The 27,534-nt window shown below is 38.3% G+C and overlaps 1 protein-coding gene across 1 annotated transcript in view; it reads left to right on the forward strand.

The window, feature by feature from the left end:
* LOC306863874 (zinc finger SWIM domain-containing protein 6-like) overlaps window positions 1-27,534 on the forward strand; it is a 78,277-nt gene that overhangs the window by 40,777 nt on the left and 9,966 nt on the right. Inside the window, exons 2-9 of the mRNA XM_079407446.1 lie at window positions 547-903; window positions 2,554-2,702; window positions 3,560-3,710; window positions 15,806-15,985; window positions 17,328-17,504; window positions 17,769-17,915; window positions 20,083-20,232; window positions 22,745-23,011. Coding sequence (XP_079263572.1) covers window positions 547-903; window positions 2,554-2,702; window positions 3,560-3,710; window positions 15,806-15,985; window positions 17,328-17,504; window positions 17,769-17,915; window positions 20,083-20,232; window positions 22,745-23,011 — 1,578 coding nt within the window. The remainder of the gene's footprint in view (window positions 1-546; window positions 904-2,553; window positions 2,703-3,559; window positions 3,711-15,805; window positions 15,986-17,327; window positions 17,505-17,768; window positions 17,916-20,082; window positions 20,233-22,744; window positions 23,012-27,534) is intronic.

Raw genomic sequence — 27,534 nt, forward strand, 5'->3', positions numbered from 1 at the left:
TTTTTAAATTCTGAATCTAAAAGTGGGATTTATTTATTTGTTGTTTTTTAAATACATTTTTTATTTGAAAATTATTTTATTTATTTTTAAGTTTTTTTATTTTATCTTTAAAAAAAATCATTTTATACATTTTTATTTATTTTGTTTGTTTTTTTGATATGTTGATTTCATTTTTTTTTCTTTTGTTTTATTTTTAATTCATAGTTAGCATTTTTGTTTTTACTTTTTTTTTTTAAAGTATTTTTTGCCTTTTAATTTTTAAATTTTTGATTCATTTTTTAAGCATTTATTTATTTATTCGGTTTTATTCATTTTTTATTTTTAAAAATATTGTTTGTTTATTTATTTAATCCACTACACTACAGGAAAACCAGTTGAAAATCAGTTGGCAAAATAAAGCCCGATCATTTAAAATGCTGAATTTAAGTGAAGCGTCAAAGCTCTTGGAGAAAATATAATCAGAAAACATTTATGTAATTATCTGGACTTTTCCAAAGAGTTGAAAAAAATCCAAAGTTGAACTCTTTCTTTGTCTCTGTGTCTCAGGTTTCCATTTGAGCGGCACAGTAACGGAACCGGCCACGTCGTCAGAACCCGAGATGGTGTGCAGCGTAGCCATTAGCTTCGACCGCTGCAAGATTACCTCCGTAACGTGCGGCTGCGGAAACAAGGACATCTTCTACTGCGCCCATGTGGTGGCGCTGTCCCTGTACCGCGTACGGCGGCCCGAGCAGGTCAAACTTCACCTCCCCATCTCAGAGACTCTATTTCAGATGAACAGGGACCAGTTGCAGAAGTTTGTGCAGTATCTGATCACCGTCCACCACACGGAAGTGCTGCCCACGGCCCAGAAACTGGCCGACGAGATTCTCTCCCAGAACTCAGAGATCAATCAAGTGCACGGTGAGCTCCGGCTGCGTCCGAGGAGTGTGCTTGAAGCACCCTTGATATCAAGAGCATTACTGCTTGACGTTCCTACTGTCTATCAGAGCTAACTACCAGACTAGGCTTAAACTTTCATAGTTTCTATTTATATAATATTTATTATACTATAACAGATTTATTGTTTAAAATGTTTACATTTACAAAACAAATCTAAAAATAAATAAAACAAACAATATTCATATATATATATTTATATTATATTTTTTTTTTTTTTTTTTTTGTGTTAAGGAGGCCATATTCTACAAAAAGTTGTTTTTTTTCAGTTTTATTTATTTATTTTACTATATTGAGATTAAAAGGCATTGTGTTGTTTGGATTTTTTGGATGCTTTTTGTTATAACATCAAAGGCCCATATTCTGCATTTTGTAGCTTTTTTTTTTAGATCTTTATAATAAAATATTTTCTGCATATTTTTTTTTATTTTTTTTTTAGTCATTATTCTTATAAAATAAATACAAAAATCTATTACAAAATGAAAATATTAGTTTTATTTATATTTAGATTTCATTATTTATACTTTTATATTATTTATATTATTTTTATTTATTATTATGTTGAGCTTAAAATGTATCATAGTGGCCAAATATTATTCTTGATTAATTAATTTATTTACTTTTCTTTCTTTTTTTTTTTCTTTTTTTTTTTACTTTATTTTGTAATGAATTAATTTATTTTACATAACCATTTTCTCACCCTCTGTCTATCCTTAGAAGTAAACAAGCTGTTTTTCTGCAGCACCTTTCAGATTTCTGTTTTCTGTTCTGATTATCCAGTTTTCCATGTGCGAAAGCACTGACTTGTGGGTTGCCTGTAAATGTAGTCACGAATGTAAAGTGTGGTATCACAAACATGAAGATAACGTCTTCAGACACTTTTGCAGCTTAGTTTCTATAGATCTGCTGAAAATGGCAAACAAAATCCATATTTCCATAACTGGACCCTTTAAAAATGAGTTGGCTGATTTTGTAAAGTGCACACAGATTAGTATTAGCACTGTTTCTAGGCTCTGCTGCGTCCTGGAGCTGTTGCTGTGAGTATTATACCCTGATGACATAAATCTAAAGGGAAAGAAAGACTCTTATAGTCTCTCTTATCGTTTCGACATTAGGCACAATGGTCATATTATATTTCACTTTTGTCGGGAAAGGGAAATCTAAAGCGGATGTGCCAATTATAGGGGAAAAAAGCGTCAGCAAACAGCACATTGCAGAACTGGGGGGGGGGGGGGGGGAGTGCTTTCATCAGGCTGGGCCTGTGTGAGGTCACGGCTGGAATGCAGGAAGTTGGTTTGATGTGGCGTCTAATAAATCTTTACTATAGACCCTCAGCATTGGTGACGGCGCTTAAATCATCAGCCTTTGTTTGGGGTTCGAGGGGGTTTCCTTCTCAAACACCAGGGTGCTTCTGCATTGCATTAAGGCTCTGTGTCGATCGCACTAATTGCGTGGAAGAATTTTGGCTGATAAATAATCTCTGGTTTTGATTTTCCATGACTATAATCTGTAATGCCTCGTTTTACGGGCTTTTATTTTGTGAAAGTCCCATTTGATCAACATAAGCATCACCATACTGTTCGCTGATCGCTTGATTGTGTGTTTCTAAATCAGGGGCCCCGGACCCCACGGCGGGGGCCAGCGTGGACGATGAGAACTGCTGGCATTTGGACGAGGAGCAGGTCCAGGAGCAGGTCAAACTCTTCCTGTCCCAGGGGGGATACCATGGCTCGGGCAAACAGCTCAATCTCCTGTTCTCAAAGGTGGGCTGGAGCTCCAGGAGCCGCTCGTGATGATTTCAACTTCTCCACATCACCGCATTAGCATTTTAAGCGATCAAATAATGCTTAAAGTTTAGCATGGTCTCTGAAAAGATATCCTAACCAGGCATGATGCAACCTTGAACAAAAAAAAATGTTCTGTTTTGCAAATAAAATATTTTAGGAAGCTACAAAATCAAGGCCAATCAAAAAACATTCCATGTTAAATTGCATAAGCCACACCGTCAGTTGAAAGAAATTGATTATTTTATTCCGCAAAATGCATTAAATTGAGAAAAAGTGACCTTTATTATAAAGAAAAATGAATGCTGTTCTTCTGAACTTTCTGTTCATTAAAGAATCCTTACAAAGAAAATGTGTCATGGTTTCCACAAAATTATTAATCAGCTGTTTTCTGATTTATGACACTGAATATATTTTATAAAATCTTTAGATTTATTTATTTCTGTACGTTAATGACACTAATATATTTTAATTAAAATTAATTATAAATGATTTTATATTACTTTTTTTGATCATATTCTTATAAAATATATTCAAATAAATTTAAATGAGGAATAGAATTACCTCAGGAATAAATGTATACTGCTATACATATGTGAGCGATATAATGTTTCCAGAACGGCAATAAAAAAATATAGTTCACAGTATTTGATCAATTAAATGCAGCCTTGGTGAGCAGAAGAGACTTATTTAAAAACATTAAAAAAATCTGGTAATGTTTGTGTGTTTGAACAAAAATTAATTGTAGAGAGAGGATGTTCACTTTTAATCATGTCTGCTTTGGATATGGTATGCCTGTTCTTAAATCTTGCATGCGTGTACTCATTTTCCTGCAGGTACGGGAGATGCTGAAGATGCGGGACTCGAACGGCGCTCGCATGCTAACGCTAATCACAGAGCAGTTCATGGCCGACCCGCGGCTGGCTCTGTGGCGGCAGCAGGGAACCACAATGACGGACAAATACCGGCAGCTGTGGGACGAGTTAGGTGAGAACAACACAAACAATAAACTTTTTTAGCTTTTTCAGCACCAGAATTTCGGCTGAATTTTTAATTAATTTTTTTCTGAATTTTTTAAATTCCAGACTTATTGTGCTAGATTGCACGTCTTAAGTGGCATCTGTATGGGAACTGGTCGGTTGTATTGTTTCTCGCAGTCCGCCGTGTTTTTCGAGTCCGTCTTCACTGCACTCAGCGTCTGTGCGGATCTCCGTTTAAAATCCACCTGCGTCTCTGAGGACCGCCATTTAGGGGATGCTGCCGTTGCCAGATTGCAATATTGCTTGATCAATATTGCATATTCTTTTCCCACTTAAAACCCTCTCGGGTGTTTCCATCTAAAATATACTGTGGTAAGCACACGAGCCAACCCAAGCACTAGAAACGGGCGACGCACTTTAGGCCGTTTCCGAAGTGCTGCGTCCTGCTTCTATTGCTTCAATTACTGTAACTGGATCAAAACGTACAGAGCCAACAACAAATGTTGTTTTACTGCCATTCAATCCACCTAGAGTACTATATGTATGGAATATATCATGTTTTTTCCGCCTTTCCGTCTCAATCTCCTGCTATCAGCAATATTGGAATGAAAGCGGTGAAAATTGGAAGGACGTGTAATCATTTTAATTGTGACTGGCTCGCCGCATCGTGTCAGCCTGCCAATTCTCAAATCCTGTGATGTTTCATCAATTATGCCTTGGCACTCTGCGGCAGTAGGCACAATTGCTGGTGTCCAGGTCCCTTGGTGCCAAGCGCTGAAGCAGAGCGGGAGATAAGCAGTAGACCAATGGACCCGCAAATCAGACGTTCAAGCATTTGATGAGATAATATGGGAACGCAAACGTTTCGAGCTGCTTGATCTTGTGTGTCGAAATGTGGCCAAATGCAGTTGATAATGTGGTGCAAGTGCAATGTTCCTCAGTGTTTTTGCACTGGTATTGTTGCATGCATTAGAGTAAACTAGTACTTCATCTACTGTGCATTGGCAAAGCTTATATAAAATACTTTTCAGCAAGGATGCATTAAATTGGTTAAAAGTTAGAGAAAAGACATCTTCAAATGCTGTTCTTTTGTACTTTCTATTCGTTAAATAAACGTTTCAGCATGCATAAATCGGCATATTAGAATGATCTCTGAAGGATCATGTGACTCTGAAGACTGGAGTAAGGATGCTGAAAATTCAGCTTTGCATCACAGGAATAAATTACGTCTTACAATATATTCAAATTATATATTCAGTTATTTGAAATCTTAATAATATTTTACAATATTACTGTTTTAACAGTATTTTTGATCAAATGAATGCAGTCTCAGTAAGCATAAGAGACTTTGTTCAAAAACATTAAAACATTTAAGTGCTTGTGTAAAGTATGTTTCTGTCCTCAGTTTGAAAGTTTCGAGGGCTGAAGTGTTCGAGGCTGATGCTTTTGTGTCCGAGCTGACGCTGTGACAAGGAATTTGTGGGGCTGAACAAGATTAGCAGGCGTTTGTGTGCAGTGAGGCCTTCTGTGTCACATTTTTGTTTGACGGAGGATGAGGAGAGGCTGCAGGAAGGGGAAGAGAGGCCTTTTGTGTCTCAAAGGGAAGTGGGCTGTTTAACGAGTGGCCCCTGGATGGGGGCTCCCAACCAACACCAGTCCTACTCCCTTATAATGTTGCATCCCACAGAATTTAAGGGTGCTTTCACATCTGTAGTTCGGTTCATTTGGTCCAGACCAAAGGCAAAAAATGATACATTGTAGCTATTTTTAGCCGTTTTGGTTCCTTTTCACACCACACTGTTTGCTCTGGTCCGAACCAGCTGAAACGAACCAAAACGCAGTCACGTGACATCCGCTTCACTTGTTGGCTAGATGTGTCTTTGAACGCATTCCCTAAACTGCTTTTCGATTGGTCAGAAAGAGTGTGCGGGAAAATTCCAACGGTGCTTTACAGGAGTAAAATGCAGCAGACAGCACACTGCTATTACATTATTATTACTCACCACAAACGAACCGCTCCAGGGTTCGTTTGAAAGCGTGCCGAGACCACCTCTTCAATGAGGTCTCTGTACACTTGTTTGGTCTGCTTTTGGTGCGCACCCGAGTGCAATTGCTGCATTCTCACCTGCCCAATCGAACTGCACCAAGAGGGAAAACGAACTCTAGTGCGATTCAACCGAACTAAATGAGGCAGGTGTGAAAGCAACCTAAGGGAAATGCAGTGTGCAATATGTGCAGTCTTTCCCAGGTTTCTAGTCTTGTCTGGTCTGGTTTACAGATTAATTTGGTCAAGAGCAGCCCACATAGACAGGAAGAGAAGCAAGTTCTGCTTCATTGCTTTATATTTAGGAGATATTTGAAAACCAATGATACCACAATAATGGACAGAAGCAAGCGGTTACACTAAAGAAAATGAGAGGAAAATGGGTCTTTGTTCATTTTTATTACATTTTATTGTATTTAATTATTATTATTATTATTATTGTTTCTATAACACCTTTTAAAACCCTTTGAACCTACATATATAATTTTTTTGCATGTTCAGAAGAAGAGCTGCCCTGTCTGCAATATAAACTGGTCTGTGTCAGTAAATTGCTCAGTGCAAAGAAAGAGAAGTAATGGGAACCTGGTATTTCTGGGGTTTTTTTCATGTGTCTAATAGACATGAACATGTTCTTTGAAAAACATCTATGACCTTTGAAACATGTCTACTCTTCATGCTCTGTTTACTATGGTTTCAATAATAATAAACATACATTTGCATGAAGTATCCATATTTGTTCATGCCCATGTTAGAGTATTGAAAACTTGAAAAGTAGTCATTTAAGGTACATTTAGAACAAATAAAAGTGCGATTAATCACGAGTTAACTCATGACAATCATGCGATTTAATCGCGATTTAAATATTTTAATCGATTGACAGCCCTAATTATATTATATTATATTATTAGAATCTTATTAAACCCTTTGAACCCATTGTTGTATTTATATTATCATTTCTCAGCAAAAGACCTTTACATTATTATTATGACAGATTATTTTATAATTTATTATCATTAATATCATTATCATTTCTCAGCATATAAACCTTTGCACCCATTCTTTAATTGAATTGAATTTATTTTATTATTTTGCATTTGCATCCTGATTCCTTTGAGTTGTTTTATTAAGTACCCTTGTGAAAAAGAAGTGTACTTAAGTATAATTTTATAAAGTGTACTTATTGCAGAAGTAACATACTTTAAAAGAACACACAAGTGCAAATTAAATGTTATTTTCGACGCTTAAATACATTGAATTTGTAATTAACTTCAAATGTATCACATTTTAAAGTGATTATTAAATGCAATACGTTGAAATTGAGTGTTTTTTTTAAAACCACTTAAGTGGTACTTTTTAGTACATCTTTATATGTACTTTCATAATTGTTTCTAGTGTCTTTTAGAATATGGTTAAAATGTACTACTAATGTACTAAGCAATTAATGTTAACTAAAATATACTTTAATGTCAGTTAACAATACACTTAAGCATGAATTAAATGTAATATTTTCGACCACCTAAATGCATGTTATTTGTAATTGATTTCAAATATATTACAGTTTAAAATGACATTAAATGCAATTAGTTGAACTTTGAGTGATATTTTTGAACCACTTAAGTGGGACTTTAGTATATTTTATATGTACTTTGAAATATGGTAAATATGTCCTTCTCAATAAGCAATTCGTGTGAACTAACATATACTTAAATGTCATTTAGTATAGGCAATTTAAAATTTTATTTAAAAAATCTCTTAATTACCTAGTTACAATCAACACAATAAAAACCCACTACATTTATTGACAAAACAATCTCTAAAACAAATACATAAAAATGCTTTTTGCAACACTTTGTTCTCCAGGCTCTTACTTATAAGTGAGTTAATGCAAAATCACTTACATACAAAAGTAACTAATCTCGCCATCATAGAAAACATCATTCTGTTTCCTCATCGGGGACCTAAAAATGTCCACAAGGTCAAAATTTACTGATATTACTATCCTTGTGGAGTCATTTGGTCTCCATAACGTATAGGATTACTAACAAACACACTTAATAAGAAAATTATTATTCGTACAACAAATGAGACCTTATTGTAAAAGATTACCAAACTGTGTTAATGGTACCCTAACTTCCACAGACGAGGCTTAAGACCAGCCCCATTCTAAAATGTAATTCTGAGCTGTTTCAACTGAAAGAAACTTGCATTGACTGATCTTTATAAATACCAGTGCCTTTGTTTTGTCTCAAGATGCACCCCAGTAATGTTTTTTCTAAGGCATGTTAATGAAAATGACTTAAATGTCCTTATTGAACTATGGCCTAATCTGGTCTTGGTCTAAGCCCGGTCTGTGAAACCAGGCCATAAATTCTCAAACCTGTACTAGCACCAACATTAAACGGGACCAAAAGGTTTCTTGTAAAATCTTACTCCAGCATTAGTGAATGCAAGTTTGACTAAATAAAGTTCCAAATGAACTTGCTGTGAAGCAGTGATTGTCAGTGTCCCAGAAACTCTTCATCGGCAGTAAACTTCAAATGTCATGAAGCTGCACACCATCTCTCCACAGAACGGAAACGTTCCAAAGAGGCAGGAAAGTCAGAAAAAAATTCCTTGAGGAAAGAAAAAGAACAATTGTTATAAAACATATCCAGTCATTATAAATGGTTCAGTTGAGTGAAAGCAAGTTGCAACACAGTTGCAGCCCAAAGTTTATATACGCCTTGCAGTATCTGCAAAATGTTAATAATTTAAGCAGTAAGAGGGTAGAGGGGTAGAATTATTAAAAAAATGGCAGTTTCTGCTCTGATGAAGAAGTTTATTCTGCAAGGTGTAATGTAAACTTTTGACCACATCTGCATCAGGTAGAGGTAAAGGACCTCAATCATCAGGGCAACATCGTAGTAGAACGCTGTTCCTTCAGATTTCCTGATCACACCATCTTCACTGACACTGGGCTTTAAAAATACTTTAAAGGGAATAAAACATAACTTTATCAATTACCCAAATATAGATAAATATCCCAAAATCTATGAAAATGAAGAAAGCTACCTTACATTTTTTCTCCCTCATCTTGCCTTGCAAGTTTCTCTCGCAGATCTTCATGAAGAACATTCCTGTATTTACCACGACTAACACAGCAAAGCTGCTGTCCTCTTCCTTTGGTTTGTTACCTGTAAAATACAAGATGATTAAAGGAGATCTGTAAATGCACAGATGGGAATATATTACTTGCAAATGGAAAAGATTCAAAGAATTTCAAATTCATGCGTGATCAGGGTGAGCTGACTTACTTCTAACATCACGTTTCCATACTGTATCTCCAGTAACAAATCTGTACTGACCTTGCAAAATGAATAACTCCAGATAAGTACAAAATATTACATATTGTAAACAACCAGTAATGAAACATCTCGCTCTTCAAATGCAAAAAAAACCACAACATTATTTCTAGAGGTGGCTGATATATTGAATATTACTGGTGGTTATAATATCGATTATATACATTAAATATTACAAGATCGGGTCTTTGAATTTTGCCTAGTAGCGTTACATTGAATTTTAAATAGTTTAGTTAAAAATACAATATTGTATTTTCAGCAGTCAAATTTCTTGGTCCACACACGATAACATTCCGATGTCAGAATGCATTCATAGATGAATTATAGGACACGATTAATTCTCCTCCCGAGTGCATATAGCAAGAACTGCCAGGTGTGAATGACTCTAAATTAAGAGTAAAGAAAGCTTATATCAAGATATACTTACCTGATTCATTATCTGCCGTACATAGTCTCATCTGTAATCCTCCCTCACGCGTCGCAATTACAAAAACTTGACGTAGTATTTTTGCCGCATGCGCATAAAACGAGATACTTGGGTGCGTGGTTACATGTTATTTCAGGCTTTTCATTTCTGTTCAAGTTCAACTTGTCCTAATTCATTGTGTAATTAGACCAAAGACTATTAGACTCATTCATGACTCATTCACCTAACTAAAGTCAGCCATTTTTTACAGTGCAGTAGAGCCCTGCGTTTCGGCCAGGGCCCAATGGGCCCTGACTTTTTTACGCCTCTAGGGCCGGGCTTCAGGCCAATTTCCACGTCATAGTTCAGACGCGGGCTGGGCCTCGGGCCTGTTTTGGGTTTCTCCTTATTTTTATATTGTAGACATCCATCGATTAGTGATGAAAAAAATTGCCATGCTGGTGGAAACAACAAAGACGGGCTCGGGTCGGACTCGGGTCGGTAATTCTGATAAGCTGTCGGACGTGGGCTGGGCTAGGGCCTGAGCGTCTCGGGCCAGGGCTGGGCTAGGGCCTAAATTTGAGGCCCGGCACGGCTCTACAGTACAGTACAGTACAGGCCTGGTCTAATTAAAATCAAATGTATTTGAAAGCAAATTAATTTTGTTTAGATCTGTTAAACTTTTGCTTGCAATTAAATGTGTTTAAGTGAGAACAACATAATGATATTGAAAGTATTTTGTACACCGATATAAAGTACAGTTTTATTGGAGTATTCTATAAGAGTGTATTTAAGTTTAGAAGAAAAATACATTTCAAGTGCATTAACAAATGCAATTTTGAAGAACACACTTAAGTTGAAATTAAAATCAATTATTTTACATGTGCTTTAATATATTGATAAATATATCAAAATGTGTACTTATTTAAAACACAATAAAATCATAATTATGTCAAATGTATAAGTAATACTTAATTAGACATTATTATTATTATTATTATTATAATTATAAAGTGCATTTTTAAAAAGTGCACTTAAGTATGTTAAGACCTATTGTCATTAAAGTGTACTCCCTTTAAGTACACTTAAGTGGCCTTTAATTTAGATTATATTATATTATCTGCAAGTGCACTTTTTAAAAAGTATACTTTTAATAATTGAAGTACACAAAAAATACACTTTTACTGCAATTAAACACACTACTTTTTCACAAGGGTATAAGGCAGACTGTTTGGAGCTTTGTTTTGCTCTCATGATTTTATTTTTGTGTTTTTGGCGAACATTCTGTGGACGTGTTGACTCAATCCAGATAAACACCGGAGGAGTCCCTTCTGGGCGAGCTCCGCCATTTTGAGAGCTCTTACACCCCTGAAGAACCCGTGGAGGGGCCCTGGTTCATTAAAAAGAGGAGGCGAGCGAGATCGGAGGGGCACATCTTCCCTCTCTCCCTCTCTCAGATGAATCATTACACCTGTCAGGCCCTCTAAGCCCTGGCGTAATTGGAGAAGCCTTCGTTATGAAGGCTGCCCCCTCCTCTTCCTCCCTGACAAGCACGATAATGCGAAGACTGTTTCATTAAATCCCGGACACTTAATCTGACACCGGCGGTCAGGTAGGCTGAGGATGAGGAGCGGAGGAGACGGCTGCCAGCGAGTGCGAGAGGGAGATTACAGCCCAGATTTATATGCTCGCCCCTCCCAGCATCCTTCACTCCGCTGCTTCCTTCATCCGTCTCTCGCTCCCTCTGCTGCGAGCGGGTCGCTTTTGTTGGGGGAACAAAGGCACGCTTGCATCAGGCAGGTCTCGGATCGCTTTTATTCATTATTTTCACAATTACGTTTGGTGCAGCTAGTGGCAGTCGCTCTGCTCGCCGTCGGCCCCATAGAAAACCCATACTGCTGGAGCAGTCGCAGTGTTCATGCTCTCATAATGACTGATCCTCACCAATCACACTATACTAGTTGTGTGGATGTCGTCTGCTTGTTGTTGTGTCACGATAACAACTTTTTGTTGCACGATATATTGCCCCAGAAATAATTGCGATAAGCAATATTTTTGTTATAAGACCATTTTATGCCACTGAATATATGTGACCCTGGAGCACAAAACCAGTCATGAGTAGCACAGGTATATTTGTAGCAATAGCTGACAATACATTGTATGGGTCAAAATTATTAATTTTCCTTTTATGCCAAAATCATTAGGATATTAAGTAAAGCTCATGTTCCATCAATACATTTTGTAAATTTTCTACCGTATATATATATTAAAACGTAATTTTTGATTTGTAATATGCATTGCTAAGAACTTAATTTGGACAACTTTAAAGGCGATTTTCTCAATATTAAAATTTTTTTTGCGCCCTCAGATTCCAGGTTTTCAAATAGTTATATCTCGGCCAAATACTGTCCTATCCTAACAAACCATACATCAATGGAAAGCTTATTTATTCATTTAACTTGAAAGAAATTGACCCTTATGACTGGTTTTGTGGTCCAGGGTCACATATGATCATAATATAACAGCATAATAATGCTAGAAGGCCTACACACTTTCAAATGACAACAAACGCTCAATTATGTATTATATTATGTATTAACTATGATGATTATTGTTTTTGATGTAAAATTTCACATTTTATTATATATTATAAATTATTATTTTCCCCAAAACCTTCGCACCCATATATTATATTACATTATGTTATGATGTTTTATTATTATTATTATTATTTTGGCCGCCCTGGTCGATCCCATAGAAAAGGCCAAATTGCTTGAGCATTTGCTATGTTTATGCATGTGTGTTTCTGAGAGAGTGGAACCATGGGATGCTTTGGGCTCGAGACAGGCGTGCTGACAGCAGGGATGAGATTTGGAGTGAAAGCTCAAATTAGGCCCGTGAAAGACACGGTCAGAGCGAAGGGGGAGGGCTGTGTGCGCTTGATTGTGTGGATGAATTTATTCAGCAAAACTCAATATTGTTTTAATTAATCTGGGCACAGGGGCCTGTGTGCTGAAAGCGACTCCTTTTCATCTAGGTTACGTATGACTGAGGAGGCTGGAAATTAGGCCACGACTTCTCTCAGCTGACATAATTACACTAGCGAGCGCTAATCCTTCACATTGTCCAAACACAAAGCCGTATAGCCAGCAAGTTTAAGACAATGGCGGGCTAAATAGCCAACGGCGTCTTGATTAGCACGTAGCATTCTCCCCTCCCTCGCGTCGCACCTCACTTATTATGATCTTGTCGTAATGAATTACAGCTGCTTTAACCATTTTTTGCTTTCAATCAGTGGTTTGTGAGAGATACTGGACGATGTGACAGATGAGTTTAGCTTTGGTTTAGCCATAACAACCACTTTGAGGTGTTTTATTATGTCTTCTTTGCTGTTGTTTGTGGTGTTTACTGTCTTGTTCGTTGTAGATCCGTTCGCGCCTGTCTAGGAATGGTAACCATAAGAAATTTGCCAGTTCTCATTTCCACTGAATACATGTTTATACTGTAAGCAACCTTGTCTCGTAGTTCCCTACACTGGAAGTGTCGTAGGTGCCACCTAAGAATGTTCACTAACTAGTTATCGGCAAGTTATGGGCAACTGGAAAATGGGTGAATAACTTTTTTTGCCTGATGTAGACACGGTTTCATTTAGCAAGTCTTGGCGCTGTTTTAGTAGCATTTATTAGAAAAGAACTCCAGAAGTGTATCTTTAACTGGAGTCATGAGTCATTCAAAAGAATCGACTCTAAGAATCATTCACTCACATATCAGACTTATCACATATCAGATGTTGTTTGTAAGGACATCGAATTTAATGTCTTATTTTATTGAGAGCTTTAGTTTAGTGTTACACAGGAGAATGCTGACGCTCATAAATTCATGAGAATCTGGATTTCTGTAATATTTGATTGATTTCTAACCCTACTCCTGTCCTAGAGGCATTCAAGTCATTATTATATTATTATATTATATTAAATTAATTTGTTGGCTGTTGTTATAATAATATTATTATTATTATTATTATTATTATTATTATTAAATTTTTTATTTAAATTTTATTTTATTTCCCAGAACAAAAAAGGAACTATATTATATTTATTATTATTATTATTATTATTATTTTTTTATTTAAATTTTATTTTATTTCCCAGAACAAAAAAGGAACTATATTATTATTATTATTATTATTATTATTATTAATAGTAGTGGTATTTTGCAGCAAAGAACTTTGCACCTAATTTTATATTATTATAATGCAATGCAATACATTTATTATACTTTGATTATTATATTTGTACCCTGACTCCTGCCTCTAAACTTCTCCTGGCATAGAGGCATTGAAGTCTCTGAGATTTGCATTTTTCAGATGTGCCGCTGCGTCCTGTGTTTGCATGTTCCATGGTGCATGTTTTCTCATCTCTTCCACGTCTGTTGTCCTTCATGCCCAAACAAAGAGCCGAGACTCGGTCCCATCCCCCCACGAGTCTCCCATGCTCCTCCAGATTTCCTCACATCTCTCCCTCCTGCTTTCCTTCTCTCTCTCTCCTCCTTTGTCTTCCACTCTTTTCTCTCACCACTATCTAATTCCTCTCCTGCCATCATACATTTGTCTCTCCCGCTCGCTTCATTTCTCCCCCCTTCTCGTTGTTTTCTCCTTCGCCCCTCCTCCATCTCTAGTTCTCGTTCTCTCAGCTGGCTCTTGCAGGTATTCTCAGTATGTCACTGTGGAGCACTCTGGGAGTGATTAAACCATCATACACAATCCGTATGGCACGGCGCTCGCGTCAGGCTCCATACATCACTGCCTAATGCAGCCAATGGGATGAATTAGAGGAGAAATGAACCTCAAGGGTTGCGGCTGCTCGGCGGTGACGTTCTGCAGCTTTGCCCTGTGAGGGACGTACGTGTATCGATCCGGAGCTTTATGCTCAACTTCTTTGTACCTTTTGGCTTAAAAGAGGCCTGTATTTCAGGATGGATGTCATCTAACTTATTTTTATTACTTTTTTAAATCAGGGATTGTGAGCATTTGGTGTATTTATAGAGTAGAAACTCCACTCGCTGCCATCATTTTTGAGCAACCAACACATCAGATGGACAGTTCATCATCAGATATGAAGTATATTTGATTGTGCTAAAGTGGAACTACTGCAAGTATTCTTCAGGTGTACTTTAAATATCTTGCATTTAAAGACCAATATTATTCAGAGATCACGCAATCCTCATCAACAGTGACAATAAAACACATTTTAGGGCTTTATATTAAGAAATGTGCATTGTGCACAAGTAGTACTCCAAATAAAGTTTAATTATCATTTTTATATCTGTAAGTCTCGAGTGATATGTCAGTAAATATGTTAATAGATACTTCATATGAAATAAATATATTTGTGTATATATATTACTTTTTACTAGGGCCATATTGATATAAAAACACAAAGAGAAAGAATATATATTCCATTCGTTGTTATCAACAACATGAAGTGCATTAAACTACATCAAAGTTTACCAAAATTGACTTTGTGAAGAAACTGCAGGGGGGTTCCTGAGTTTAATGTAAAGGTAATAATTAATTAAATCATCAAATTAAAATAATTATTTTTTTTAATTACAACAATCAAAATAAAACGCTTAAAAATATTAACTATTATTTTGATTTATCGGCATGTCAAGTGACCATGTGAATATGTAATCAATAAAAAAGTAACTGAAGTCTGATTATGAGTATTTTAATGTTATATAATTTAGTTATGTGTTCCAGATTAATCTCACATACAGATAGATAGGTCATCATTAATTTGCATTGTAAAATTGCCAATCCAAAATTTGCAAATCCAAATTCTGTATCTTCATTTTCAATGTGCATAGAGCAGAAAGTTACATCACAACAATATAAATCCAAAAATGATATCTGGTTATTCATCCAATCAAAAGGATTGCATTCAGTTCCTTGTCAACTTCAGTAAGCCCGAGCAAAAATACATGAAGCTGATTCTGAGAAATTGCTGTCATTAGTGGCTCAGGATTATATGATTACCATCAAATTTAAAGCGGAGCATAAAGGAAACGATTTGACGAGCTCTCTGAGGTCGTTTGTCTGCGTTAAAGGTAACGGCGTTCAGTCGAGCAGTCAGCTGACCTATTTATCTGTTTGTCTGTCAGACATAATGAAGCTCTCTGTCTGTTTGTACCATATGAACCTCCCAGGCCGATTCGGAGGCTGTATGGTGAGGCCTACATCATCTATTTCTTAAGAACCCACCAAGCTTCCCTCCATATTGCTTTGTGTTGACGCTCCATGTCTTTCCCAGGTGCCTTGTGGATGTGTATCGTGCTGAACCCCCACTGTAAGCCGGAACAGAAGGCCGCTTGGCTCAGGCAGCTCAAGAAGTGGAACAGTGTGGACGTGTGTCCCTTGGAGGACGGTAACCACGGCAACGAGCTGCCCAATTTAACCAATGCCTTGCCTCAAGGTGCACACGGCAACCAAGGTAAGCGTGTGTGTGTGTGTGTCATGGCGGTGGGGGTAGAAACAGGGTGTTTTAATCAACCGTGCCTCCGTGCGCCCCTTTTATTAGGCTTTGTGTGACTAATGGAATGCCCCTAATAACAGCGGTTCAGTACTTCCTCCCTGGCTTTTGTCCTTGCTGTGCTAATCATAACTCTGGGCGAAAGCGAGGGTTGGGGCGGGGGGGGAAATAGCTCCATTGAAACTTTTCGATTAGTCAGGTCTTTTATACCGAGGCGACAGCGTCTGCAGAGATTTTATGATGTGTTTTGTTATAAATATTCATGCTCCAGACAGGTAATTGCAAAGAAATGACTTCCCCTTTTCCTAAGGCATGAGTATTTTGGGCATGAATGGGCTCTAGACTGGTTGGCACAGAGGTTGTATAGATTTAATTAGAGTTTTTGTCTGGGATGCACCAAGGCTGGGCGATATAGCTTTATTGTTTCTGTTGACAATAAAGCAATGAATTGATGAATTAATCAACTCAGTGTGCTTCAGTTGCTGTTTATAGACTGTTCAAAAGTTTGGTGTCCGTATTATTTGTATTTATTGTTAAAAGAATTGAATGTTTATTCAGCAAGGATGCATTAAATTGATCAAAAGTGACAGTAAAGGCATTTATATAATGTTTCCGTTCCAAATGAATACTGTTATTTTGAACTTTCTGTTCATCACAGAACATTGAAAAAAAATCACGATTTCCACATAAATATGTATCAGCACAACTGTTTTCCGCGCTAATAACAATAAGAAATGTTTCTTGAGCATATCAGAATGATTTCTGAAGGATCATGTGACACTGAAGACTGGAGTAATGATGCTGAAATTCAGCTTTGATCACAGCAATAAATAATAAAATTACTGTTTTTGTTTTTTTAAATCAAATAAATCCTGCCTTGGTGAGCAAAAGAGACTGACTTCTGCATATAAGACCCCAAACTTTTGAACTGACTGTCTAATTCAATGATTAATTTGTGTTATCACTCAAATGTTTACAGAAGTCCCTGCATCACATAGTTTACTTTGTTTTTGCATAATATGAAATATTATCAAAAGGCTTGATATAATCATTTCTTATAGCTAGATCACCCAGCCCATGTAATGCCATCTTGCAGCGGTCATGTCGGTATCTGCACCACCTGTGAATGACAGTTCAGCTCGCTGCACTAATCTACGGACTTATTTCCGAAGGTTTTACCGTTTGCCCCTGACTGACAGGCCCCCAGGGGCCTCGCTCTCAGAGCTAGCATTGAGAATGACAGAGCAATTTCCTTTCCCTTTTCCCTGTCTCTCCTCCTCCTCCTCCTCTTCTTCGTCCTCAGATTCGGGCACCCGGCCCCACCGGACGGTTTTCACGCGAGCCATCGAGGCATGCGATCTCCACTGGCAAGACAGCCACTTACAGCACATTATCAACGACGACCTCTACACCAACTACTGTTACCATGACAACACTGAAAATTCGCTCTTTGACTCTCGCGGCTGGCCCCTGTGGCACGGTGAGCGGCTCGGCCAGAAAAAGACGTTTGTTTGACTCGCCTCTTTGTGTTATGCAGTCTATAGCATTAAGAAAAAAAGCAGAGCAAGTTTAAGAAAAAAAGCAATGAATGGAGGCTTTATTGGGAGCGAGAACAAGAGTTTCTAACAAAATGAAAGGCATTTTTATTTTCTGTCCTGCTGGCCTTTTGCGTGCGGGTGAATATGTTTCTATTGTGCCCATCTGAGGTTTGTTAAAGGATTTTTTTGGGCGGTTTCTATCACAGAACACGTCCCTACGGCCTGTGCCAGGGTAGATGCACTGAGATCTCACGGTTACCCACGGGAAGCACTGCGATTGGCCATCGCCATCGTCAACACCCTGCGCCGGCAGCAGCAGAAACAGCTGGAGCTCTTCCGAAACCACAAGAAAGGTGAGTTAAAAACTGTATTGAATTTATTCTGTATTCTATTGTATTATAGAATGATGTAATGCCTCAGATGAACTTGCTAACATTCGACTAACATTCGACTACAACCATGGCTACATTTCCAAAAACCTTTAAGCCTAAGTAGCTCATGGAAGCATTAGCACCAATGGTCTCTATGATCAACTTAGCTCATAATGCTTTTGGGAAAGGCAGCCCATGTCTGAGTTATTAATGGTATTTGATGCATCGCATCACTGCTTATTTGCATAGTATTCTAAAGTATTTTAGTAATCTAAACCTCAGGTGTCCCCAGAATGTGTCTGTGAAGTTTCAGCTCCAAATACACCATAAGTCATTTATTATATCATTTTGAAAATGCCTGTTTTGAATGGAAGCAGTCTGTTTTTGTGCATGTATCTTTAAATGCAAAAGAGCTGCTGTACCTCAGATACTCTGCCAAAAATCATCGGTTTGGTTTTGATGTCTATCGCACTGAAATCATGCGTTTTAAAGCCATATCGGTTTATACGGTTCGGATATACGGGTTTCTGAGCATGCACATCCGAAGCACGTGCACAGAAAGCAGCTGTTACACGGCATGTGAGTACTATGTCTAATTGCGTTTAAACTGTCAAGTTTATGTTAAAAACGCACATAAGTTACAAAAACACAGTCTGTTATGTTTGGGAAAGGTATCGCATGTCTTTATTAGATCTGTGTATTAAGTGACAGCAGCGTCTACGCTGTTAATATGACCCAAACAATAAAATAAAAACAGAAAATCACTCACTGCTCTGAACTGAATAACTTCTGTAGATTTAATAAAAAGATATTTCTTACTTGAATGCTGCGCTTAAATGCTCTAGCGTGAAGATAAACATGATGGATTGTGTGCAGCTCACTCAGGGCAGGGTCCCTGCTAATACGGCAGTGTCCGTCAACAGTCGTGGGTGGGGCTTGTAAAATGTGATGTCACATTTTACAGATTCTGCGAACGGCTCATTATAAGACACTGCTTATGATTTATGGGGATTAAAATAGGAGTGGGTGGATTTTTTATCCTTATTGGGGTGGTTGTGTACACACACTGCCAACACACATTTATGTTCAAACAACATGTAAAAGTGAATTTTTTTTTTTAGATTGGACAGACCCTCATTGTATTGCCAACAGCCACTTGTGTTGCCAGATATCATTCATTTTTATTTTAAAACAGTGATTTGCAGATGCTTTGATGCTGCAGATCATGTCGTATATGTGCAGTTTAAGTCTGACATGTTCTCTCTGTAATTTAACGTCTTTTTTCTGTCCTCCGTATCATTAACGGTGCCAAAAAGGCCAAAAAATGCCCAATTATCTTTTCAGTACTGTGTTCCTGTGCTCGCTGTCTCAGTATCTAATGGCCAGGTAACGGTTTCATGCAGCACTGCTCTTCACTAGAGCTGAATGTCCACTCATGCCCAGCAGGGCTCAGGTCAATTGCATTTAAATGCAAATGACTGCTTGTTGTGGTAAAAGTGCCAACGCATAATTCATATTATTTAAATGAGGCAGCTCTATGGCCCGGTTCTGGGCTTTATGTAAAACACCAGTGCTGTGATTCCACGAGACGGATGCTATAGGAAATCACAGTCTCCCACTGTTCACCTCACATAGTCAGACTCTAGATACGGTGTTGTCTTTTGGTAGATTGTGTGCTATTTGTATCACTACAGTATGTTATGTATTTATTTCTTTATTGAATTACATATATTTATAATTTCTCTAGTCATCTGCAGTGACTTAAGAATCAACTAGAGTATGACTCATATTAATAATGACTCGCCCTAATAAGCACAATAAATAACTCAAATAGTGAGTAAAATTGTGCATTTTTACTTACTTTTTTATCAATGCATGTCATTACTAAATAAAATTCTCAAGTTTGTTGCAATGCTTTCTGGAATAGTTGCTGGCAATTACAAAGTACCATGTAAAGCAGTGCAGTTTTCTTCTTTTTGGAACAGCATTAGCTTAGGGAACATGCCTTTTGATGTAGGTTGCCTAGATAGGGAGCTCTCTGGGGTTTGGAACAGAGCTTGAAGGCCATTGCTTGCATAAATAAGGTCAAAAAGAGTGTTTCTTTGTGTACCATCCAAAAACAAACCATTTTATATTTTTCTCTATCTAGATCTGCTTCATAAAGGGGTGACATCCATCACTAATTTAGAGGGATGGGTGGGACACCCTTTGGACCCCATTGGAACGCTCTTCAGCACGCTGATGGAAACGGGCCGCGGGGATGAAGACAGTTCGCAAGGCGGGTTTCTAGATTTCTCAGGTACAAAGACGTGAGATGCCGCAGCATGAGTCTTATTACAAGTCTTATTAACACCCTGTTAAAGCTTCAGGCATCTTAAGCATCTTCTGTAATATTTATAGTAAAAACTGTTAATGTAAACATTTATACAGTATATTTCATGCGCCATGTGCTCCACTTAGGAAAAGTCAGTCTGTAAATCATGTCGTTTTTGCTTTATCGACAGAATGTCTGTTTGCAACAAGAGTTTTCAGGTTTTTAAACCACCGTAGTAGAACCGATCAACCCTCTCTCGAATTAACCTCACGTATGCTGCTACTTTACCCTCTGATTAAAAAGATATGGTATATATTAAGAGTAAAGCATGAGTCTCTTTTATCTGAGCCTAAAAGTCATAACTTTATTCCCTGCTGCATTTTTAATTCACTTTTAATTTTAATGATTTCTGTTGCCATCTCTTATTCATGAGCTTTGATTGGAGAGATGACTGTATCATAATCAGAGAACACAGTGCTGCAATTATACATTATTGTTACCTTTGGGCTCATGCCCATTCTGATTGGCACCTGAAAGGGTAGATGCGATCGCCCATCTCCAGCAAGCCCACTCAAGATGGAGACCACAGAGCCACAAGTCTTGTGTTCATGCAAATTCCTATCTACACTTGAACCCCTTAATGAACTTATACCTGATTAGGAATCTTATGGTCCATAAGGGATTTTGATGAGGATAGGATTTTGTATGATACCGGATATCTGTGGACTATGTAGGAGCTGTAACTTTGCCCGACATATCCCTATGTAGCCGTCCAAATCTCCCAGCTTCCTGTCTAGTGCTTCCTGTTAGGTTCAGTCAGTCTAAGAGTAGACAAGGCTCTCCTTAAGCCAAAGCACTGGCTTTTATTTCTCTCTTGCTGTGGTTGGCTTTGAATTTAGAGTTTATTAGGGAAGGAGAAAGAAAGAGATTTGGTGGTGGGAGTGCAGAATAAAAGAAGGTGTGAAGCCTCAAGCTTCCCTCTTTGCGCAAATTTTTGATTAGGACATTAAATCCTCCCGGAGCCAGCCGCACGGGTCCAAAGAGGCATCATTAAAACATTATGATGCTTCTCATTATTAGCCCCAAATGAGTCGCCAATGGTATTAATGTGTAACCGAGAACATGGAGCTCTGGATTCACTTTGCTGTTAAAATGGTAACGACATGAACAATTTTTTTTTTATGTATTTTTTTAATACATGGCTCGTTTGCTGTTTTTCAAGGTTTTAAGGGAGGGGTTTGCGCAAAAGTCCTTTTGTAAAGCTTGTTTTAATCTAAGCATATCTTTAGGCCTTCAGGCATAACACATATCATTTTGGCCCAGTGTTTGCATGGTGGAATCTCAATTTTAGAAACCAGAGGGAATGAATCTTTACTACCAATTAAAAGCCTGGAATTGATGCTGATGGGTCAATGATGCCCAGCCAATCAGATTCCTGACTCCCTAGGACCAAATCCAGCCTTTTGAATGGCTGCATAGGATTGGTTCCTCGTTTTTAGCACTGAGGGCTTAACCTCTCAGCCAATCAAAGGAATTGGTGCAAGTAACTCACAGCCAAAAGTCTGGTTGGGGAGTCAATCTTTAGCACCATATTCAGCCTTTTCAATCGACTACTGTGCAACCAATTAAAAAGCTGTATTTGGTCCTTAGGGATTGGCCCCTTAGCAAATTAAAAGGTTGAATTTGGTGCTAATCAAATGGCTCAGTTTGGTCTTGAGGGACTGCCTCCTCAGCAACAAATCTGCTTTTTGATTGCACGCACAGGTTCTGTTCCTCACACCCAATAAGACGACTGGATTTGGTGCCAAAGGATCGATGTCTCCGCCAATAATATAGCTGGATTTGGTGCTAAGGATAAGTTTCTCAAAGCCAGTTGAAAGACTGGTTTAGGCATCAATCCTTAGCACCATATTTGGCCTTTTAATTGGCCGAGGTGTTGAGCCTTCGGCACTAAATACAGCCTTTTGATTGGTTAAGGGGCTAATCCTCGGCACAATCGACTTTCAGTCGACTCCAGTTCAGCCAATTAAAAAGCTGGATTTGATGCCGAGTTGTCGGGAGTTGGCGGCCATGTAGCTGGAGATCAGTGAAGAGTGAAGAGCAGGGGCTCAGCCTGTCTGTCTTTCTGTCTGTCTCGCTCTCAACCTAGTTACTAAATACAGCCTGGGCCTCGTCATATCCAATAGCATTTCGTACCATCTCACAGATATGAATGTGATGCGTGAAACATCCAATGCATTTGTGAGTCCAGGGTACAGTGTATTACCTCAGTCACTCAGGAGCCTAATTGAGCATGCCTTGCCTTATGCCCTATCAGGCTGAGCTGCTTCATTAGACCAGGCAGAGTCCAGGCAGAGTTCCTCTCTGGTGCCTCATTATACGACAAGACCTGTCCAAGAACCAGTGCCTGGGAGGAAGGTCTCACTACGGTGGATAACTCCGGAGGTGTCACCACCTCCCGGTTTCTTACGTTCTTTCTGTTTCTCGCCCTCTGCAGCCAGCACAATGAGCTCGAGCAAGCACAGCGAGCTGCACTTGTTTCCGTCCACGCGCCGCTTCCTGGAGGAGGGCGAGTCATATCTGGCCCTGGCGGTGGAAACGGCCCTGATGGGACTGGGTCAGCAGAGAATCATGCCCGATGGACTGTACGCCCAAGAGAAGGTGTGCCGCAACGAGGAGCACCTCATCGCCAAGCTGCAGGAAGTTGACCTGGACGACACCCTGGTCAAGATCTTCCGCAAGCAAGCTGTCTTCCTGTTAGAGGGTAAGTCTTGGTGATTTACAGTGCGAGGGAATGACGGCAATGCTGTTTGTTTTTCATTAACTGAGGCTGAAAGCAATAGCCTGGGGAAGCAATTTGGACATAGCTAACAATTCTGGAATGGGTGCATCTGATTTCCTCTTGCATCAGCGTAATATCTAGCCAAATAGTTTGTGAAGCGTGTCTTTTAAAAAATCTGCTCTAGGATAGCACATACTATATACCAAGGGTGTCCAATTCTGCTCTCTGAGGACTGCCTTCATGCAGATTGAATGTTCCTAGTAATCTTGAAGACCTTGATTATCTGGTTCAGTTGTTGGTTCAGAAGGTGATGCTCTGGAAGTTGATACTGTAATAAGCATGAAAAATACAGTTAAATCTAATGTATTTTTTTTTTACTAAACATACAGATGATGTTAAACTATCTAGGGATCGCAACCTTGTGGAGGCCTCCCCAGCAAAATTCGCCACCATGATGTTGAAATTATCTTAGCAACCTTACCTGTATTTGTGAATCCATTGCTAATGTTTCAGAATCATTTCTAGGGCATTGGTAGGGTGTTCTGGGTGGATGCTAGTCAGTTGCAAACCTTGTTAGATGGTCGCTTACTTCGCAAGGCCCTAGTAACCACTTAGAATATCTTAGCAACTAACCTAGAACAGTCTAGCAAACGATTCAGAAACTTAAGAAATTCATGAGCTGGGAAAGTTGTGAAGCTAAGAGCCGCCTCTGAACGCCACTGGGTTGTTTTGAAAAGAATGAAGAGAACTGATAAACTGAATCCACACAGTCAGAGCATGACTGTGTGGATTCCTCCACCTAGCATATGCCAAGAGCATGACGGGGGCACAAAAACCATTTTAAATGATCCGCAGCAGTTATTCATGCGCCTTTACAAAACCTGTTTAATACATATTTTGAATATTTAAAGATCTTTGTCAGCATATACATATACACACAACTCATTCATGAAACACAAGCAGAAGGAAAATCGTTCTTTCAAGTATTCTTGAGTAAATTGACATTCATTTCAAAGCAACAATTTAAGCTTAGTTTTACAAATTAACACTGAAATCAGTTCTGCTTGTTCTTTCTTTTCGCATTCTCTTCAGTATGTATGTTTCCATCCAAGTTGCAAATTTAATATATGCACAAAATTTTAATATAGCGAAAATGTTTGTATTTGTTTCGAAGCAACGATATATATTTGGTTTTACGAAATAAGAAGCAAAACTGATTTTGGTGGTAATAATTCATAAAACTAAGTGAAAATTGTAGCCTTGAAACAACAAATATGTAAATAAATGCAAATTTGTTATTTACCCCAAAAATTGCACACAAAAATTTTAATTTCCAAGTAATGTATGTTTCCATTCAAATTGATATATTAGTTTCAAAGAAACAATTGGTTTAGTTCTATGAATTATCACTGAAATCACTTCTGCTTGTTTTTATATGAATTGTTGCATTCATCTAAGTATAGATGTTTCCATCCAGTTCATGAGCTGGGAAAGTTGTGAAACTACCAAACTTAAACATCATGGTGGCATGTTTTGCAGGGGCAAGAACCATGCTTGTTTTCTTCAGAAAGCCTAGTTGTTTTCCTCTTTTAACAAAGTTTCAGACTCCATTAAGTTGTATTTCCCTCAGAGCAGTGTTCAGCATGCGCAAAGGCGCTCAGTGGTGGACGAGGCTGTTTGTTTCACTCGCGGCTGGTGATGGGAGTAAAAGGAAACTGTCTTTGCCTGCAGAGCCGCCTCTGATCGCCACTGGGTTGTTTTGAAAGAATGAAGAGAACTGATAAACTGGCCCCGCTGTGTGGATTCCTCCACCCAGCATATGCCAAGAGCGTGACGGGGGCACAATAAACAGGAAGGCACGCATTCTATTGGATACAGGGTTTGGGGGAGTTCTGGCCAAATGTGAAAATCCATCAAAACAACAAGAGCGTTCTCACACTGAGACACATCCAGTGCATGCCACCCCCTTCCAGCACACGCTTTAATAGAGTTAGCATGCTCAGCTGTTGTGTGTGTTTGTGTGTGTTCAGTTAGTATCTTCAGCAAGATGTGGCTGTAGCTCTGTTGCACGCCTAGTGAGCTGCCTTGCTGTCAGCTGGCTACATAAGCAGATGCTTACTAAGGTTCAATTGAACAGAGGTTGACCAAACACTTTACATATACCAAGACGGTTTACTCATATTACTATGAATGGGAAAATGTTCAATGCGCAAAATTGCAGAATATATCCTACATTCTAATTAAAAGAGCCAGTAGCCAATTGACCCTTCTCAAAGACCTGCCCCCCTTTGTTACTGTTGCTATGTCCGACAAGCCATGGCGCTCTCACGCCACACATCATGTTCTCACGCAGTGAAAAATACATCGCGAAATAAAGAGGACACTGACAACATGCTGACAGACAAAACACAGCAGGTCGCTTTTGATATAAAACTCTCATCTTTCAAAGTTTGTCTTTTTTTTTTTTATTATTTCAAAGACAGTTTTATGGATCTTTAGTGTGTTGTGACAGATTGCTGTAACGCCAGTTAAAGCAGCACATGAACCAATCATCTCTTCCTCTTTTCTACTTATAGCGCCATATAAACATGAATGAACATCAGAAGGTATCTTTATTCAACCGTGGAAAAATGTCAATACACACCATTTTTCAAGTTCAAGTCCACCAGTGTTAATCTACTCTCCTGTCTGGTTTGTTTGTTAGACAAAAATGGCAGATTCGGCGTGATGATTGGTCAGATTGCCTGTCAATCAAACTCCCTGCGACGGGTCAGTTGGTTTAAAGTCATCGCATCACTGCAGTTGACATTAGAGGCCACCCTAAGCTTTACCATCCTGAAATATACAATATACAAGTTTGAACTTAAAAAAACAACATTTATTGGTCAGATTTGATTGCCAGTTTGAAATGTTATTTAAATGTGACTTGAGATTTCAGTATTTCCACATGCATGTATATAAAAACAGCTTGAAGCTCTAATAAGTATAAAATACATAGTACAGTCCAATTCAGTTTTTTGTTTGCTATTTTTTTCTATTAAATACATAGTCATGAAATGATTTATTTTTCGCTCAAAGCTTATCACAAGGCATTCTGGGAAGTATACATGCAGTGCTGTGCTTATAATTTAGCCAAAACAAGGGATGTTATGAGGCAGCATGATTAGAACTGTTCCTAGCTCCCGCGGTGCAAACACGCCAAAAAGGCAATCCCAGAATGCCTTGCAAAGAAGGCAATCCCAGAATGCTTTGCAACAAACTCTGTGGAGATTGTGTATCCTTGATGACTAATTAGTCAAGATAGATGTTGATTATACATATACTTTAATATTTAGTTATACTACTATATAATATTACTAAATATTTGTGTAATATATATTTTTAATGCTTATCAGAGTTAGCTAGTCAAGTCTAGTCGAGTGCTATTTGTGAGTTTCTGCCTATGCAGAGCATCACATATGAGGTTTTATTTTGGTTTATTTTGGCCTAGGAAGCTGGTAACACGTTATGCCTCTCATGAATGTTTGTTAGTGTCTGTTTCTATGTCCAGTGCCGTGTGTATTTGTGAAGTGGCTTGTGGTCGCTGTGCTCTGTCGAAAATAATCTAATGACAGGGAAAGCTAAGCTCTCACATATGGCTTCTAGCATTGCAGTTTATATTGTAGGCAAGTGTGAAAAGGCCTGCATGCTTGAAAGTGGGTGTGTGGTTTTCATCTGGTTTGAGGATGAGGAGAGGGAGGGTCTGTAAAACGATGCAGCACTCGCCCCCGGAAACACCACGGACCGCTTTTTGTGCGTTTGGCCTGCAAATGGATAACGTTACTTGATGCTTTTCAGAGAAGATGTTATCAGTGTTCACTCTTGAACTACAGTACGACCAATCTATGGTGTTGGAGAGAAACCGATGGTGATACGCTTACAATACCATGGCGGTGTTTAAAGCAGAATGCAAATACTAAGTGATGGCAGCACCACTGTACTTTGTGGTTTTCATGTGTCATGCTGAAGGGTATCTTAGGTGTGTTTGCATCACTTGATTGTGTGGTGAAACATGAACCCCGAAGGCGTTTCTTTCTCACAAACACACTCTTACACCCTGTTTGTACCTACAAATCTGTGCATTTCTAACCACATCTCACACCTTCAGAAGGGCATGTGCTGTATCTTCTGAAGGTGTACGACAGCTTTATTCAAATCATTGTTCACGCTTTTTCAAACTTGCTGTTTATATTGGTGATGAAAATAACTAAATGTTAAAAAAAGTACTTTCTATAAGTTTCATCCATATCTTATGTGACAGTGTTGTTTTAAACATTTCACAGAAGTGTTACACCTATATAAATTGAGTAGTATGTATGAATGGACATTAATAACTCTGTTCATTTAAATCAGTGATTCCTAAACTGGGGAGTTGATAATTATTTAAATTTATAAATATGTCAACTTACAATTAATCAGTCATTTTAAATCATAATGAAATGCATAGCATACCCTGGAGAACCAAA

The sequence above is a fragment of the Barbus barbus genome (assembly GCF_936440315.1).
Source record: "Barbus barbus genome assembly, chromosome: 45".
NCBI classification, from domain to species: Eukaryota; Metazoa; Chordata; class Actinopteri; order Cypriniformes; family Cyprinidae; genus Barbus; species Barbus barbus.